At 40.1% G+C, this 19,703-nt stretch overlaps 1 protein-coding gene across 1 annotated transcript; it reads right to left on the bottom strand.

Annotated features, from left to right (window-relative positions):
* Positions 1-1,166: 1,166 nt before the first annotated feature.
* Positions 1,167-19,665, bottom strand: LOC139367246 (ras-related protein Rab-18-like). The gene is made up of 7 exons (XM_071105492.1): positions 19,474-19,665; positions 16,600-16,655; positions 10,526-10,587; positions 10,029-10,101; positions 9,147-9,265; positions 4,747-4,813; positions 1,167-3,834 (listed from the first exon to the last, which is right to left on the bottom strand). The coding sequence occupies exons 1-7, from the start codon at positions 19,539-19,541 to the stop codon at positions 3,662-3,664; spliced, it is 618 nt and encodes a 205-aa protein (XP_070961593.1). The 5' UTR covers positions 19,542-19,665; the 3' UTR covers positions 1,167-3,661.
* Positions 19,666-19,703: the final 38 nt, after the last annotated feature.

The raw sequence follows: 19,703 nt of genomic DNA, 5'->3' as shown, positions 1-19,703 counted from the left end.
GTCTCTTAATGTTGATGATGTAGTTGTTACTAAGAAGTAGCACATGGCTGAGCTTTTTAAATCAGCACTTCATTAGGTCAGGATTCCTATTTGACTCAGCCATGTCTCCTTGCCCATCCAACATCTCAACTCCCACCCCTTCTAATGCGACTAGCCCCGACGCTCCTCCCTCCTTTTCCCCTGCCCGCTACAAAGTTTCTCCCTGCAGGCGGTCACTGAGTCCAAAGTGCTAAAGGAGCTCCTTAAACTTGACCCCCCAAAATATCTGGGTCAGATGGTTTAGACCCTTTCTTATTTAATAGTGCTCAAATATGTTTTATATTGTTTTTTTAAATACTTTGCGTAATTGATTGAGGTCTGCCTGGAGAGTGCAAGATGGACAGGGTTTGCGTTTTTGGAAACGGATACTATTTGAACTCAGGTCTGGGTTTTGAGGTTAGTGGTGGGTGAGCACCCTCTGGGACAAATGTGCCTTCTATTTGGAAGTTAGCAGTGCCTGCCTTGGCAACCTTTATTCTGTGGAATAAAGTAGATATTTAGGTTGAGAATAAGATGAATGCTACATTATGTACGGGCTAGGTCTCTGTTGATGCTACAGACATTCCGTTATGTCGTAGGTCTGTGTTGGTGTTTGACTGAGACATATTTTGAGACTAACTGCCTTTGCTGAGCGGTGAGGAGAACGGAGGTTAGCGGGTAGCGGTCAGCTCTGCCAGCCCTTTCATAATCACACAGGAATGATGCACATCCCAGTCAAACCCACCGCACCAGGGTAAAAGAGTTATTGCCATAGTGCTGTTTCATGAACCTCTGCCCAAAAGATGATTTAGATACATCACAGGCCTGGGAGCCAACGGAAGAGTCATTGGACTGTTTTTGAAACAAACACACGTCTACGTATCTACGTCTCCATTCCGTATCTATAAAACGGAGGAATTCAAATTCTGAAAAAAAAAGAAAATAAAAAAAACTTCCTCTCACCAAACTATGACATTTCCAAGTCCAACATGGTAAGTAGTCTAGGTCGTTTTCCACAAAGACTTCTTGGATGAGGTAAAGTACAATTACTGTGTGAAGATTTATATTAAGTTAATAGGATCTGGCGCTTTGTTTTACAATAGGCAAAGGCTCCTTAGCTCGGGCAGGAATAAGCATTTACTTCAGAATCCTTTAAAAAGCATTTTATTCACATAATACATAGTGTGGTTTTATAATTGTAATATGGATACATAAAAAATTGTACAATCCATACAGGAATTATTTTTGATAGAATTCCTAAATATTCATTTACAATGTGTTTATATGCTGTCACATAAGCAAAAAAACAAAACAGAGTTCAAGAGTTAGTCTGATTCAATCATAAAGCAGACATTAGTTCAGGACAAATAGACAATATAATATCCCAATGTAGTATACTCTATAAACCTGTTTGGAAGGTTCTGGATGCAGGTAAATCTAACTGGTGTTGTGTAAGTGTGGTTCATAAAGTCCAAGATTGTGTCCGAAATAGGAGTGACCAGCCTGGTCAAAAGTAATGCACTATACAGGCAATAGGGAGCCATTTGGGACACAAACCAAATGTCTCTGCAAGTCATTCCCAGACTAAACATGAATAAAACAAGAATTCTCATGCAATTAAGGATGAGAAATAATGATATTCTGATTAGATACACTGTAAAGGCATCTGTGTCACTCCTGCCACAAATATAGGTCATAGGTATGGCCACCTAAAACTACATTTCCCAAACACATTCTGGCCCTCAAGCAGGGCTGGGCGGTATACCGTATTTGACTTAATACCGGTATTGATGCACTTACCAGTTTGAGTTTTTACTTTACCTTCTATAATGGTATTTCTATGTTTGGTTTGTTAACTCCGGGTCACATAATTTTTATAGTTTACTCTATTTTTTACTTGAGTTGTCTCTCCACCTGCTGCATGCCGCTAACCACACTAAGCCAAGCCCCATCACTTAAGAGAGCAGTTGCTTGACATGCTGCTTTCCACAAGCGTTCTATACACTATTAGTTTGTGTATCTTACTGTCTGCAAACTACTACCTAGTAGTTTGTCTTTCCTTAGCAAGGTGTTGCTAAAATAATTTGTGTAAGTTGCTAACGGTATCTTATCAGAGAAGAATAGGCGAAGCATGAATATGTTGGCTAGCTAGCTATATTAAGTTAGAAAACATGTAATGTAACATTTAATTAGGGTCACCTGGAAACACTGACCAACACTTGGGTTCCTAGCCTGTTAATAATTCCTATGATTTATTCATTCGTCATGTCAAACAATGTATTCAAGGTGCTGCCCACTATATTTCAATTATAGAATTAGAATAATCATAACATTTCCATCACTCCAACAGTTCACCAATTAACTGGGCCTATATTTTCCCCCCATATCATCCTGCGTGGCACAATGGGGAAATTATAATAGGAAATATAGAAATTAATCAAAATGCTGAAAAATTTATTTTGTTTGGAGTTGGATTGAACAGTATAAATGGAGAAAGAGAACTCTGCAAAAAAACATTTGTACAGGGTTTAAGCCTTTTTAATTTCAGATTTCAATGGAAACACCCATATGACTCATTGTATTCTTTAATATAAAACACCTTTCCTTTTGTATTTTTTTCCCCACTCCACATAGGGATGAATTATGAAAAGCTGAAGCTAGGCTATAGCATTGATTATCATCTGTGTGAGTGGCAGATGGGCTGTGACCAAACAGGCTATTAGAACAACTAGAAACAAAACAGCAGCGTTCGTTCGTTTAGTTCCTTTTTCATTACACACACAATGGAAAGCCACCCCCCGGTGCCTGCCAATATGTTTGATTTATAAACCCTTCAAAAACACGCTGAAAGTTAAGTCCAAGTCAATAAAAGTAGTAAAACTTCATTCCAGAAACTTCGTAACTATTACTTTTGAACAAAATAGGTTTGTGGACAAAAGAGAGACTCATTATGTGGGACTGAGTGGTGAAAGGGAATACAAGACGACTTGGGCTGATAAGACTATAAAACACAGAGCTGTTAGCACTGGAGGATGACAAAGGTTGCATGATCACACAGGGCAGATACACCAGAGAATCAGCTCTGTAGCCAACCCACACTGGTTGTGCTTGCCTTGCTAAGAGGAACAAAGTGCTAAGGGAGAGAAAATAGGAGGAATCTACAAAGAGGGGAGGGCAAAGAACATTTGTAAAAAAAAAAACGTGAAATAGAACAGGTAATCATTAAAAAAAAATCCTTGCTAAATAAGCATAATACCCCCATGTGCTATTGATGGTATTGTGTTTTTTCCTCACTATTCATTACCAAGTCATACACTCATTAATTTTCTCAATTCCGGTCAGTGGACAAAGACAGACAGAAAAAAAGACAGGGAAGACGACTTATAAAAAGCATTATAGCCATGATACCAGGAAGTGTGCAAACAGCAATGTCCCTATGAATGATCACAGCCAGGAAGCTTAGGGTGCTGGTCAGGAGCAGCCCTGCTTCACACCACACCTCAGGGGCTGATGGGGGAAATAGTCTTAATACCACAGCCTTCATAGTCCTCTTCAAAGTACATCAGCCATTAGTGTTTGGTAGGGCGTCTTTCAAGTGTGTGTGTGTATGTGATTTTAGTATATGTATGCGAGTATGTGTTGTCTACACCAAGGAGCAGTAGCCCCCACAGCTACCCCCTGCAGGCTGGTCCTGCCTGCCCAGCTGGACTCCTCGGCCCTGCGTCTCACTCTCCCACAGTCCCGGCGTCTGGATGATCTTCTCAACCAGCTCCTCAAACGCACACTGCACCCCATCTCGCGTCTTCGCACTGGCCTCTGGCCCACACGAGACAGAGATAGAAAAAGAGAGTGTGAGAGGAGGAAGAAAGGACACCGACAGTGACTGGCTGCTTCTTCATCTCTAGCTACTGAACTCCACAGCTGCAACGCAAGACGCTGAAAATATACTGAAACCAGAATGTGTCATTTTCCTGAAGATTCTTTGTGTGCCTCCCCTGTGCATAGGGCCCAACAACTCCATTTACCCGTGACTATATTCATGACAGAGCACAGAGTCTTATTGCTTAATTAGAATGTGCTCCCCTGTGCCATCATTGGATAATTTCAACATCAGGAAGTTATTTTAGCTAAAATAAAATAAAATATTTTAAGATTGCGGTTACTCAAATAGCCATAAACTCTTGATTGGTAGAAGTTATTTCTGTTCTGATTGCTGAATGGAATAGCAAAGACATGAACAAATAGTTCATACACTAGTTTGTCTTACTTGTTGGGAAAGTGGTCAACATTATTGTTTCTTAAACAGCCGTATCTCCGGATTGGTAGAAGGTATCTCTGTACTGATTCATTATTTATTCCAATGTTGGTCTCACTGCTCTATAACACATAGCGTGTGTGGTTATCATATGAAAATGATCTAAAATATGTGATACTAAATCTAGGCAAAAGCATGGTAAATGTACACTAATTTCAAAAGTCATTAAATTGCTTTATTCAAATAAATCCTGAAAATTTAACCACAAGAGCAGAGGGTTTGGCCATGAATCAATGTGAAAAAATGTTAGACAGAGGACAAAAAAAAAAAAAAAAAGAGTTAAAAATAGAACTAGGCAAACATTTCAATCCAAGTATGAGATATCCAAAAAGCAGATTCCCCTGCATAACGGTCTACGATAACTCATGCCCCGGGTCAGTTCGAGAGGGGAATCTTCTCAGCTCCTGGCTTACCTATAAACAGCATGGAATGTTTTCTTGCAAACTTCAGGCCTTCGTTCCTGTCTAGTTCGCGGTTTTCCTAAAACAAAGAATAGTCATCTTTTATGAGGTCTGTCCGGCATACCTGTCAGCTATGGGGAATATGACTGGGCTGGAAATACAGGAAACATAGTAGTCCAGTCAGTCCCACAGACAAAGGCTAGTACTACACAGTACTGTAAATTATGTCTACTCAAGTTATTACTACAGGGTCAACAACAACAACAACAACAACCAAGGACATATAATGGTGGAAGATGAGCATGACATGAATACAACAGAGGCAGCAGGATACATTTCAATGTAATTATATGTTTAAAAGAACACAGACTTATGGAACTAAACCCAGAGAGAACATTTTTAAAAACACTGCTGTGGGCCACATGGGCTCGGGCTGTGTTTAAATATGATGAGGACATACACACTAAGACCTCTTCGCTCAGTTCAGTTTAAATGGGACACAACTGGATGGGGGAGGTAATATTACTAACAATACATTCCAGCTCAAATTGGTAACATACCCATGTAGTATTAGTGATGCACCGATATGACATTTTTGAGGAAAAAAAAAACGATACCAATATAAATGTTTTTTTTGCGGCCTTCTAAGCATTCTAGTACAGTTAAATAGTTAACACACATGGATGCAGCAGTCTAAGGCACTGCATCTCAGTGCAAGAGGCATCACTACAGTCCCTGGTTTGAATCCAGGCTGTATCACATCCGTCTCGTGATTGGGAGTCCCATAGGACGACGCACAATTCGCCCAGTGTCATTTGGGCTGTCATTGTAAATAAGAATTTGTTCTTAACAGACTTACCTAGTTAAATAAAGGTGAAATAAATTCAACAATGGTACATTTGTATTTCATATGGCACAACGATTCATTGATACATATGCTATAATGCTGGTAAAGTTGCACCAACAGTGCTGGTCATAAAAATATATATATTTTTTTTTCAGTAGCATTAGTAAATTTTTTTTTTTAAAGAAATCCACTATTGGGCCTAATCCTTGTGGCTAGCTTCACAACACATAAACCAGTCCGGTCAAGCCTCACTAGCCAGATGAAGCTAGCTGGCTGTTTATAACCTTAGCTTTGGGCTAAGTAGCTGGCTAGCTATTTATTTTCATGAACTGAAGTTCAATTTCAATAGGAGAACAACAAGTGGCAACCTAGCTAATACTTAGTCACAAGGATTCCTAAATCATTGCTAAGAATAATGAAAATGACTGCAGTTTCTACTGGTCATTGTTTTCAGGCTGGTTGTATTGGTGCTAGCTATGTACTAAGCTAAAGCTAGCTGCCCAAGAAGTTGCGGTCAAACAAATGATGCTTTATTACCAACGCGGTATTGTAAACACATCGTTTCTGGCCGGTGTTTGCAGACTTTTTTTGTACAGCTTTGACAGTGCTACTGTATCTTTTTTGACATGCAAAGACCCAAACGGTGTTCCATAGTATGTATGTCGTGAAGCTTATAACAGTGACGCTATTACTGTGTAACTCCGGTAGGGCAACATCTGAAAAATAGCACACATGGTAGTGTGTACTGGTGCTTGACCAGTCAGCGGAAGCCAACATTACCCACGACAGATAACAGTTGATTGTCAAGGGCAAGGAATTCCATTATCTTGGCTTTAGTGGATTTCACCTATGAGTGGTCTCGCTGAAATGTTCTTAATGTTTCAAATGACTGCTCGATCCACACAGCAGACATTCTGGTGCTAGGTTAAGAATATTGTGTTGCACGTGTAGCACAACATTTTACGTGGCATCATTACGCCACCAACGTTATATAGGTATGCACGGTAGCATTGACATCGGCTTTTAACATCGGGCTAATACCGATTGACATTTTTAGCTAATATTGGCCGATTCCGATAAGTTCACCGATATATTGTGCATCCCTAGTTGTTATTGTAGTATTTACTGGATTACTACACAGGTATAAAATAAAAACTTCATGTAAAGTGTTACCCTCATACGTAAATAGAAAGCATTCCACAAATTGTATAATGTATGCAATAAAGTATGTGTTGTCATTCTCAGGACGGAATCCCTTGTTACCTGTAAATTATAAACTAACACATTTCTCCCTGATTCCAGACCACTCTGATCTGACAAACTCTATACTTAACAAAAATATAAAATGCATGTAATGTGTTGTTACTATTTTTCATGAGCTGAAATAAAAGCTTCCAGAAATGTTCCATATGCACAAAAAGCTTATTTCGCTCAAATTCTGTAGACAAATTAATTTACATCCCTGTTAGTGAGCTTTTCTCCTTTGCCAAGATAATCTAAATTGATTAAACAGCATGATCATAACACAGGTGCACCTTGTGCTGGGGACAACAAAAGGCCACTAAAATGTGCAGTTTTGCCACACAACAAAATGGCACAGATGTCTCAAGTTGAGGGAGTGTGCAATTGGCATGCTGACTGCAGTAATGTCCAACAGAGGTACGGCCAGAGAATTTAATGTTAATTTCTCTACCATAAACCAAATCCAATGTAGTTTTAGAAAATTGTACGTGTATCCGAGCCCGGGGTGTTGAGGAATATTTATGTCTGTAATAAAGCCCTTTTGTGTGGAAAACCTCATTTTGATTGGCTCGGCCTGGCTCCCCAGTGAGTGGGCCTATGCCCTCGCAGGCCGACCCACGGCCTGCCCAGTCATGTGAAATCCATAGATGAGGGCCTAATTTATTTATTTAAATTGACTGATTTCCTTCTATGAAGTGTAAATCCACACCTACACACACACGAAAGTATTCACCCCCCTTGGCATTTGTCCTATTTTGTTGCCTTTACAACCTGTAATTAAAATTTATTTTTGGGGGGGGTTTGGATCATTTGATTTACACAACATGCCTACCACTTTGAAGATGCTAAATATTTTTTCGTGAAACAAACAAGAAATAAGACAAAAAAAATGAAAACTTGAGCGTGCATAACTATTCACCCCCTATAGACAATACTTTGTAGAGCCACTTTTTGCAGCAATTACAGCTGCAAATCTCTTGGGATACGTCTCTATAAACTTGGCACATCTAGCCACTGGGATTTTTGCCCATTCTTCAAGGCAAAACTGTTCCAGCTCCTTCAAGTTGGATGGTGTACAGCAATCTTTAAGTCATACCACATATTCTCAATTGAGGGCTGGGTTTTGACTAGGCCATTCCAAGACATTTAAATGTTTCCCCTTAAACCACTCAAGTGTTGCTTGAGCTGTATGCTTAGGGTCATTGTCCTGCTGGAAGGTGAACCTCCAGTCTCAAATTCTGGAACACTGAAACAGGTTTCCCTCAAGAATCTCCCTGTATTTAGCGCCATCCATCATTCCTTCAATTCTGACCAGTTTCCCAGTCCCTGCCGATGAAAAACATCCCCACAGCATGATGCTGCCACCACCATGCTTCACTGTGGGGATGTTGTTCTCGGGGTGATGAGAGGTGTGGGTGTTGGGTTTGTGCCAGACATAGCGTTTTCCTTGATGGCCAAAAAGCTAAATTTGAGTCTCATCTGACCAGAGTACCTTCTTCCATATGTCTGGGGAGTCTCCCACATGCCTTTTGGTGAACACCGAACGTGTTTCCTTATTTTCTTCTTTAAGCAATGGCTTTTTTTCTAGCCACTCTTCCGTAAAGCCCAGCTCTGTGGAGTGTACGGCTTAAAGTGGTCCTATGGGCAGATACTCCGATGTGGAGCTTTGCAGTTCCTTCAGGGTTTTCTTTCGTCTTTTTTTAATGCCTCTCTGATTAATGCCCTCCTTGCCTAGTCCGTGAGTTTTTGTGGGCGTCCCTCTCTTGGCAGGTTTGTTGTAGTGCTACATTCTTTAATTTTTTTAATAACGGATTTAATGGTGTTCCGTGGGATGTTCAAAGTTTTGGATATTTTTTTAATAATCCAACCCTGATCTGTACTTCTCCACAACTTTGTCCCTGACCTGTTTGGAGAGCTCCTTGATCTTCATGGTGCCACTTGCCAAGTGTGGTTGCAGACTCTAGTGCCTTTCAGAACAGGTGTATATATATACATTGAGATCATGTAACAGATCATGTGACATTAGATTGCACACAGGTGAACTTTATTTAATACATTATGCGACTTCTGAAGGTAATTGGTTGTACCAGATCTTATTTAGGGGCTTCATAGCAAGTGGGTGACTACATATGCAAGAACCATTTAAAAAAATAATAATAATAATAATAATAATAATAATAATATTTCACCAATTTGAACTATTTTTTTATGTCCATTACATGAAATCCAAATGTGTTGTAATGCAACAAAATAGGAAAAACGCCAAGGGGGGTGAATACTTCGGCAAGGCACTGTATTTATACACACACACAAACAGACTCACCTTATCAATTTTGTTCCCGACCAGCATCTTGACGAGGTCATTCCTTGTACAGTACGTCTCCAGCTCATTGAGCCAGTTGTCCAGCTTGGTGAAAGTATCCCGTCGTGTTACGTCATACACTGAGGGAGAGATAAGAGACGAGATGCTCGGTCAGAAACATTTTATTTCTTCTGTCACCAGAAGGCTGCAGGACATACTGTCACTGAGGGGGGCCACTTGACCTTTCAAACTGTTCCACAATAACCCGACATATAAAAACACCAGAATCTGTATGTTTTACATAATTGAATAGGCCTAAGCTTAGGGCTGGCACCGCCATAACTGTTGGGGAACGAACAGCTGACTGAAGACAGGCTGGCCAATTACTGTCATCCAATTACCATTCCCATAATTTCATGACCGTAACAACCTGACCTGTGTATCAACATAGTGAGTTACAACACTGGTCCTGGTCTTAATAGGTACTAAAATTATGAGGTAGGGTTGCAAAATCCCAGTAACTTTACCAAATTCAAGTTTTTCAGAAATCCTGGTTGGAGGATTCCTAGATTTCCTGCTAACTTGCCCTCCTGATACAGGGAATTTTCAAACATGATTTCTGGAAAACCTGGGAATTGTGCAACTCCAGGATGAGGAAAAAGATACCTACTTTCATTTCGAATGGGAGCTCTACTTCACCCGTGGTGTTAACCACTATGTCATAGCCTCCACACATTGTGTGCTTCGGAGGATGTCTGCTTTAGCGTTAAGAGTAGTAAAGTCTGTTCCAGAGAGCAAGGAAGAGGACAGGATGAAAATCCATCACTGTCTTTATGGCGGCTGTCCGGACCAACAGTGGCTGACTGCGTCTAAAGCGTCTGAATTATGAAGGTGTCTGCTCACCCAGGATGACTCCCTGAGCGCCCCGGTAGTAACTAGGCGTCAGGGTTCGGAAACGCTCCTGGCCAGCTGTGTCCTGCAAAGGACAACCATTACAGCTCTGGAGTCTGGACCATAACAGCTCTGGGCACATCAAAACACAACACTCTCAGCTATCATGCTCTGGACACATGGGGAGGAAGATATGGTGGTGTGACTAGGACAGAAGCATAACAAGTGATGCAGGACCAGGACTAAAGCATAAAGATACATTTGACTGCCATTTATCATTGATGGTTGGCGCTCAGAATGCTGTACATGATCGCTATCTTGTGGACATTTAGTGAACAACATTTTAAGGGGAAGGAATGAGAATTCAGCAATGTGATAATATTTTAAACTAAACCTTTAAAAAAACACACATACCTAGGAGGTAGAACTGTCAACAACAATACAATTGAATGTGCATCCCAAACCAGCTCCTTACCAGTCTGAATTTCTAAGTTCAGAAGAATACATACCCATATTGCCAACTTTGCCTTGTTCCCATCCACTGAAATGGTCTTCACTTTGAAATCAACACCTGCATGAACACACACAAAATTTCACAGATGATTCATCACACAAGTCATATACGCCAAGAATATGAATCAAGAAGAAGGATGATATTATGTGATTCATTTCAAATGAATGGTCAAAAACATTCATAGGCCTACATACCACACAATATGTGTCTGAACTCAAACTAACCCTTCCACTAGTCAAGACAGGGTTTCAGCCTTGTGCACTTAAATTATGATGCGAGTCCTGATTTAAAACTACACAGGGAATATGTGGTTTAATATGCAAAGACCAAACAAATACAGCAGCTTTCAATACAACAAAAAAACTCCACGTGACATCGCTCAGATGTGTAATGATTCATTCTTGAAAATCCCCTCCGTTCGGCACGAGAAATACATTTACATAAAATAACAGCGCTGTGCTCGTCACACTCGATGAGTAAATCTCTTCTATGGCTTCTTTCAGCGCACATGGCATGAAGCGTTTGGCTGGAGGTATTGCCCATAGTTTTAGCACACACTGAAAGATTTATCAAGAAAAACATATCACCGGGATGGAGTTGTTTCTGTCTGGACCAGGCCCCAGACAAGATCCAAAACAGAGGGGGGTTAAGGACATCAGCCTCCCATTTTCCTACACCCCACGACCCAGGAGGTTGTCAATCATAGCCATTCATTCTTCTCTGAGCCCAGCAGGGTCGCTCCACTTTGTCGCCAGTCGCGTAGCAATTGACAATTTACACTAAACAGTCCTGCCGGCCTACAGGCCGTGGTGTTTAGCACACACTACAACAGTTCACCAAGTGCCATGATGCAGTATTTGATTGATATATCATCAACCCACAATTGACTCACCATACTATATACATTTTACTCACACAGCATATTGTAAAATATACCGTGTGAGTAAAATGTATGTAGTGTATAAGCTGGAAGTAGATGGAAGTGTTGTTGTCCATTAGTTTACTCCAATTAGGGGAGGGTTAAAATAATAAAAGGATATATATTTTAATATACACACACACACACACACTTAGAAATGTACTTGTTTTTGAAGAAAAGCACATTTTTGTCCATTAAAATAACATCAAATGTATCAGAAATATAGTTTAGACATTGCTAATGTTCTAAATAACCATTTTAGCTGGAAACTGATTTTTTTATGGAAGATCTACATAGGCCCATTATCAAGAAACTATCACTCCTGTGTTCCAATGGCACGCTGTGTTAGCTAATCCAAGTTTATCATTTTAAAAAGGCTAATTGATCATTAGAAAACCCTTTCGCAATTATGTTAGCACAGCTGAAAACTGTTGTTCTGATTAAAGAAGCAATAAAACGGTCCCTCTTTAGACTAGTTGAGTATCTGGAGCATCAGCATTTGTGGGTTCGATTACAGGCTCAAATGGCCAGAAACAGGGAACTTTCTTCTGAAACTCGTCAGTCTATTCTTGTTCTGAGAAATGCGAGAAATTGCCAAGAAACTGAAGATCTCGTACAACTCGATGAGTAAATCTCTTCTATGGCTTCTTGCAGCGCACATGGCATGAAGCGTTTGGCTGGAGGTATTGCCCATAGTACTACTCCCTTCACAGAACAGCGCAAACTGGCTCTAACCAGAACAGAAAGAGGAGTGCGAGGCCCCGGTGCACAACTGAGCAAGAGGACAAGTACTTTAGAATGGCTAGTTTGAGAAACAGAGGCCTCAAGTCCTCAACTGGCAGCTTCATTATATAGTACCCACAAAACACCAGTCTCAGCGTCAACAGTAAAGAGGAAACTCTGGGATGCGACAATGTTTCTGTAGCGATCATGTAATTGGTTTGAAAAACAAATGCAAATAATCATATCATCATTCTGACAGGTAGGCATTGGCTACTTTGAAGTTAACATTCCAATTGAGAAGGTTAATGGGAAAGCCTTTCCATCTCTACCAGAAGGATATTATTAGCACCGCACACATACACAGATAGGGGCATTCCTGTGCAGTTACAGAAAGTCACTGATGTATTTTGTTCTTGTCTCATGACAAATTAATGCATTTCTAATCAATTCTAATAGATTTAGTTGATTTAAGTAAGTTCAATACATTTTTTTATATGGTTGAATTCCATTTTAATGTCTGGATTGTGTATGCAATGCAGATTTTATAGGGCCCTAAACATAGTGAACAGCCGCCAAAGGCACCAAGTCAGTAGCAGTGCCAAGTATTTTCCCCAGGTTAATAGATTACAGATAAAGTGTCTGAGGTTCTGCTTTTAGGCTCTTTATGAGATATTCATCTGAATTTCTCATCACCATAGTAGTTGTTGAATAATAGGGAGGTAGTTGTATTTGGTTGGCTCTATTTAATGTCAAATGGGCAATACAAACCATATGTTCCAATACAGATTTATTTAACACGCTGCTACAAAATTAGAGCAACTCTCAAATAAGATGTCTACAGAGACCTCGGAATGTTTATGCCAATAAAAGTTTATAGTGAACCATCATCTCTGATTGTTCTGAAATGGTTAATTTTGTTAGATAAGATTAGCATTCCTGCAACATTATTTTGATCTGAGAAATTAAGCTAATTGATTGCACTCAAATTGTCAATTTTAATTGATAGAATTCATATATGTTCCGGGGGGCCGGAACATAATTACAAATCCATTATAGACTGCAATTTCACAGCAAGAATCACAAAGATATAATAATAATTGACAAAAATATGATAATTTCAAACCTTACATTTGTATACGATCACGCGTCTCTCTATTATTCGACGGAATACTTGGGAACAGATTTCCAAAATTAAAATAACTGGTGTTTTTACATAATAATTGGTGTTTTTATTTTATATACACTGCTCAAAAAAATAAAGGGAACACTTAAACAACATAATGTAACTCCAAGTCAATCACACTTCTGTGAAATCAAACTGTCCACTTAGGAAGAAACACTGATTAACAATACATTTCACATGCTGTTGTGCAAATGGAATAGACAACAGGTGGAAATTATAGGCAATTAGCAAGACACCCCCAATAAAGGAGTGGTTCGGCAGGTGGTGACCACAGACCACTTCTCAGTTCCTATGCTTCCTGGCTGATGTTTTGGGCACTTTTGAATGCTGGCGGTGCTTTCACTCTAGTGGTAGCATGAGACGGAGTCTACAACCCACACAAGTGGCTCAGGTAGTGCAGCTCATCCAGGATGACACATCAATGCGAGATGTGGCAAGAAGGTTTGCTGTGTCTGTCAGCGTAGTGTCCAGAGCATGGAGACGCTACCAGGAGACAGGCCAGTACATCAGGAGACGTGGAGGAGGCCGTAGGAGGGCAACAACCCAGCAGCAGGACCACTACCTCCGCCTTTGTGCAAGGAGGAGCAGGAGGAGCACTGCCACAGCATGTGTCTGCTCAAACGGTCAGAAACAGACTCCATGAGGGTGGTATGAGGGCCCGACGTCCACAGGTGGGGGTTGTGCTTACAGCCCAACACCGTGCAGGACGGTTGGCATTTGCCAGAGAACACCAAGATTGGCAAATCCGCCACTGGCGCCCTGTGCTCTTCACAGATGAAAGCAGGTTCACACTGAGCACATGTGAAAGACGTGACAGAGTCTGGAGACGCAGTGTAGAACGTTCTGCTGCCTGCAACATCCTCCAGCATGACCGGTTTGGCGGTGGGTCAGTCAATGTGTGGGGTGGCATTTCTTTGGGGGGCCGCACACCTCCATGTGCTCGCCAGAGGTAGCCTGACTGCCATTAGGTACCGAGATGAGATCCTCAGACCCCTTGTGAGACAATATGCTGGTGCGGTTGGCCCTGGGTTCCTCCTAATGCAAGACAATGCTAGACCTCATGTGGCTAGAGTGTGTCAGCAGTTCCTGCAAGAGGAAGGCATTGATGCTATGGACTGGCCCGCCCGTTCCCCAGACCTGAATCCAACTGAGCCCATCTGGGACATCATGTCTCGCTCCATCCACCAACGCCACGTTGCACCACAGACTGTCCAGGAGTTGGCGGATGCTTTAGTCCAGGTCTGGGAGGAGATCGCGCAGGAGACCATCCGCCATCTCATCAGGAGCATGCCCAGGCATTGTAGGGAGGTCATACAGGCACGTGGAGGCCACACACACTACTGAGCCTCATTTTGACTTGTTTTAAGGACATTACATCAAAGTTGGATCAGCCTTTAGTGTGGTTTTCCACTGTAATTTTGAGTGTGACTCCAAATCCAGACCTCCATGGGTTGATAAATTTGATTTCCATTGACAATTTGTGTGTGTGATTTTGTTGTCAGCACATTCAACTATGTAAAGAAAAAAGTATTTAATAAGAATATTACATTCATTCAGATCTAGGATGTGTTATTTGAGTGTTTCCTTCATTTTTTTTGAGCAGTGTATTTTTTCTCTCAAAAACTTGGGGGGGGGGGCAAATTAAACCACCTGATTTTTTTAGATTTTTTTAGATACATTTTTAGATAGTTTAGGATGATTTGCATTTGAAACAGCGTAAAACAAAACCAAAGCATGGATTACTGTCATACCTTCCTTACAGAAACCAATGTCCTTTTTTTATTTGGATGAACTATCCCTTTAACGTTGGGGGGGTTGTTAAAAAATCATCCCAGAACAGCACCATCTAGTGGTCAGAAACTGGTAATGCCATAGGCTGAGAGAAAAACCTTTCATCTTCAATGACTCATTTCTCTGAACAGGGGAAAAAAACATCACCAAATTCACTGGTTATACATTACATAGGAGGAAGCAACAATACTGTGAGCCGAAGCTCCATACTACTTGTCAGACATAGAGAACTGATACCATATACTTGTTGTTGGGGTGGGATTGGTGTGGGGAGATCATTGGTGGCTTTTGAAAATGTATTTGGGTTCCTCATGTCTAACTCTTGGTCCAAATCAGATGTTAGGTAGTATATTTATTGGATATTATATGAATCCTCTTTAAAAATGGCCAATTTGGGTGCAATCAATTAGCTACATTTCTCAGAGATCAAATTATATTTCATCAAAGTAATGTTGCAGGAATGCTAAACTTATCTAAACTACAGAAGTGATTTCAGAACAATCAGATGGTAGGTGTCATGCTTGATGAAATGACATGGAACAACCTCGTTGCTTTATACCACAGCTGTCAAACTCATACTACGGACAGCAGTGTCTCTGCGGGTTTTCACTCCTCCCTTGTACTTGATTGATGAATTAGCAAGGAACTCCCATACCTGGTTGTCTAGGGCTTAATTGAAAGGAAAAACAAAAACCTGCAGACACTAGGCTCTCCATGAAATTAGTTTGACACCCCTGCTTTATAAAAAGAGAGGAAGGAATAAGCAGGAATTGAGTGGTTTTCAGCAACAAATCACAAGGGACTTGTGTCAATGTGGGGAGTTCCGTAGCTAGACTACTATGGGGACATCTGTTTTGGCAAATATATCAAGTTGGCCAAGTAAAATAGGAGTGAGGCATGCTTACCTCTCTGGGAATCCACAGGCATGTATGGTTGTTTCAACAAAGACTACATTGTGCAGTCAGAATAACTTCAGAGAAATCACATTATAGTTTAAAAAAAGCTAAAAAAAAAAAAAACGTTGGTTTTCATGTCACCCCATCCCAGTAGTAATCAATAGCGCTATGAATTTTTTGCCTGCCTTGCACTTCTTCCATTAAGTCACTCCTGGCTGTTAACTCTCTCAAGGCTACCTGAAAATAATAATCGGGGTGTCTTTGAAGAGTCTAATTGTTTGCTATTCTGATATAATTTCCAGATACGTGAAGGAAAGAAAGAATTATCCTTTTCCCAAACCATGTATTTCACCACCAGATGAATTACTCATTCACTGTAGACCGGGTTGTATCAAATACATTTTATTGAATTTAGAGAGTATTACATTTCAAATAGTTGTGATATTATCTATGCTTTTGGTTCAGAATACTAGTTAGTGAGTACAAGTTATACATTTTTTATTTAACTTTTAGGCAACCCAACTAATTTTTTCTTCGTACAGTAAGAAATGACTTACCTATTGTTGCTGCTAATTCCGGGTCAAATGTGTCATCTGTGAATCTCAAGAGAAGACTGCAAAAAAAGAAACAAAAGACATTAACAGGGAACTTGATGAAACCTTACAATGTCTCTTCTATGGCCGATAAGTAGAAAACATTTAATTTAATATGCGAGTCAACCCTTATACAGAGTTTTTAGAGTAGGCCTACATAACACATTTGAAATTAGGGCAAACTCCACAAAGTCAAATAGCCAAGGGAACTTTTACTGGTATTGTACAGAGTCTGTGTTTGGTTTCCAATTTGCCTAGATATCGCTAAATGAAAATCAGCCCTGCCCTGGGGAGCTACTTGGAGTCCCCCCCCCCACAGGTCTATTTATTGCAAAATGATTGGACATGAGAACAAAGGCCTACATATTCAACACAACAACAACCAGACATCAGATTACATCATTACTTGCTGCATGGTCAGAGGGTCAGTGTTCAGTTGTGAGTCACTAATCAAGTGCTAGGAACTGAATCACAGTGCTAATGATGTAGCTAATCCTTCTTATTTCCAGTCAACCCAAACACAGGTAATAGCCTAATGCTCAAATATTCTTATTCAACCATACTCTAACTTCCTTCATCCATATTCATAACAAATTGCTTCATCAGGTAGAATGTCAGAGCAATGACTGATCATTGTTTTATGTCTCAGTAGCCTGATACCTCAGTAGCAATGCGGTTAGCCTAAATAACAGCACAATAGCAGTGCAACATGCCAATTTGTCTGGTAGAATGAAACCTCTTCTCTGCTAGGGATATTTCTAATGATTTGAAGACCTAGGCAGAGTGGGGAAAATATAGAATGAGATATATATATTAAATTAATATATATATATATTATATATATATATATATATATATATATATATATATATATATATATATATATATATATATACACACACAATGGCAGATATGAGCATGGAGTCTATTAAATTCAAACAAGTTAAAAATACAAGTTTGAGGAAGATACCCAAAACAGACAGTTGAAACACTAGCCTTGGCCTACATTGCTCATACCAATAGTTAGACTTACTGTATCCTCATCAAGAGATGGCATTGACTTTTTAAGAGTATACTTAACTAAACATTATTTTACAAAAAAGAAGAGGACTGTTTACTGAAATCATAGAATTTAATTGTCTGATAGGCAGTAAACCCTCCCTCACCAGTCAGGTGGAAGGAATATTTAGTTTCACTCTACCATTGGGTCATTTCTTTAATTAAACTCATTTACTTGATTATTTCGAGAAAATTAAGGCTGTCTGGTCTGGACCAAAGGCATTGAATGAAAATGGCATCTGACTACTGTGTGCAGTAGTCCCCATGCTGTAGTAATAAAGCATAGGACACGTGCCATCTCCACATTGTTTTTTAGGAGCATATACCCATGTGGGTGATTGAAAAATTAACTGAGGTCCACACCCCAGTCCAGTTGGTAGTGCACCTTAAAGTGGGTTGCCAACCTCCATATAAAGTCCAAAGAAGAAGCCTGAAGGAGGAGGGATTACTAGAAACAAACTCAGTTTATCCTTTTATCTGTGGATTAATTGTCGGAGTAGAGGACCTTGTGCATTTCAGGTAAAATAACAACCCAATGTTTATATCCCTGGACAAATTGCCATACATGTTTCATGCTTTTCGACCTGTCCCCAAATAAATATATTTGGTTCAGAGTTTGTTTTGATATTTCAACCTGCGTGTCCTGATCGCATCTGATGTGGGTGGACAAAATCAACAAGCGAGTGCGGTCTGGTGAGCATGTTAAATGTTAGAGTTTTGTTAAGACCCTCATCTTTCATTCTAGCAAGATGAAAAGGGGTTAAATTGATACACACCATTTTGGTCCCACATGGCCATATCTCCATGTTACAGTGCTTGTTTATGGAAAATAGATGAAAGACGAGGAGACCACCTATGCTAATTAGCTATCTTGCGTGCTCTTAACACCTGTGTGGGAAGTGTAGTTTCAGTGGATGGAGGCACCCAGAGATGTATGTATCTGTGCAAAACTGCTACAGTAAGTATCTTTTTAATTTTTAAGGATTCTTTCTCCTGAGCCATATCGCAAGCTATGATTAATGAGGGTTCTAAACATAAAAAAAAACAATATCGGGATTGTAGTTCACATGAGGCAGTCGTGGGCGAAGCTAATGGCTGAGAGCTGTAGGGAGAGTTTTCAAGAACTAACATTACTCAGACATAACATCATTATTTCTAGCAGTCTAAGAGCCAGAGATACACACAGCTTGGTACATGTTGGCACCAACCATTGCATAATAACCACATTCTACTACTTTTTTTTCTTGGAACATATGTTGCCAACATAGCATCCATTAACATTATATTATCTGTTGAGTATATTATCACTCTCACTCAGGACACATAACTATAGTTCAACTCTGCTGTCATATGAGGCAGGGTTTATCACTTCGAGGACACTTTTCCTAATAAGTGAAATCACTTACTGATGTGACTACTGAAGGTAGATCAATACATTTGCTTTGTCAAACTGTGTGAAAATATGTAATTACAGCCACCCTAGTTGTTCTCCACTTAAACACAAACGTTCCACGCAGCCATGCTAGCAAACGTTGTTAGCTAACTGATGTGGGATAGCAAACAAGTGTGTTACATTAGCCTGTTCGCTGTGGTCCCCTAATATACATTCGTTTTTGCTTTGTTGATAACCTCTGCTTAACTGACAAAATATTGAAGTTTAATTATTGGGCATATTTTTAAACGAGACAACAATAGCTCCTAACTAATCGTCCCGACTAACAGTTAGCTCAGTGAAGTTGTTGTAGAGCTAACGTCAGTTGGTTACTGTAGCCTTCTTACCTGGACTTCCCAACGCCACTTTCTCCAATTATTAATATTTTCAGTGTTGTCAAAACGTCGTTTTCCATCTTCCTATCCTATGTATAGTTTCAATTCAACGGGTAGCTGTAAAATACAACCGAGAAGTGTTGTCAGCCGGGGAGCTGAATGATAAGACAACCAACACTTCTCGTACTTCCGGTTTCCCTTGGTAGATTTCCGGTATAATGTTGAGCGAGTTCTCTTCTTTT

Source organism: Oncorhynchus clarkii, chromosome 15, assembly GCF_045791955.1.
Source record: "Oncorhynchus clarkii lewisi isolate Uvic-CL-2024 chromosome 15, UVic_Ocla_1.0, whole genome shotgun sequence".
Taxonomy (NCBI): Eukaryota; Metazoa; Chordata; class Actinopteri; order Salmoniformes; family Salmonidae; genus Oncorhynchus; species Oncorhynchus clarkii.
The sequence above is the reverse complement of the archived record's forward strand: the minus strand, read 5'-3'. Positions and strand labels throughout refer to the sequence as shown.

Coding starts and splice junctions, on each gene's coding strand:
- LOC139367246 (XM_071105492.1), bottom strand. CDS start 19,541: ATGGAAAACGACGTTTTGACAACACTGAAAATATTAATAATTGGAGAA. Junction 10,588..16,599: donor GGAATTAGCAGCAACAATAG/GTAAGTCATTTC, acceptor GTGTTCATGCAG/GTGTTGATTTCAAAGTGAAG. Junction 9,266..10,028: donor CGCTCAGGGAGTCATCCTGG/GTGAGCAGACAC, acceptor TCTCTCCCTCAG/TGTATGACGTAACACGACGG.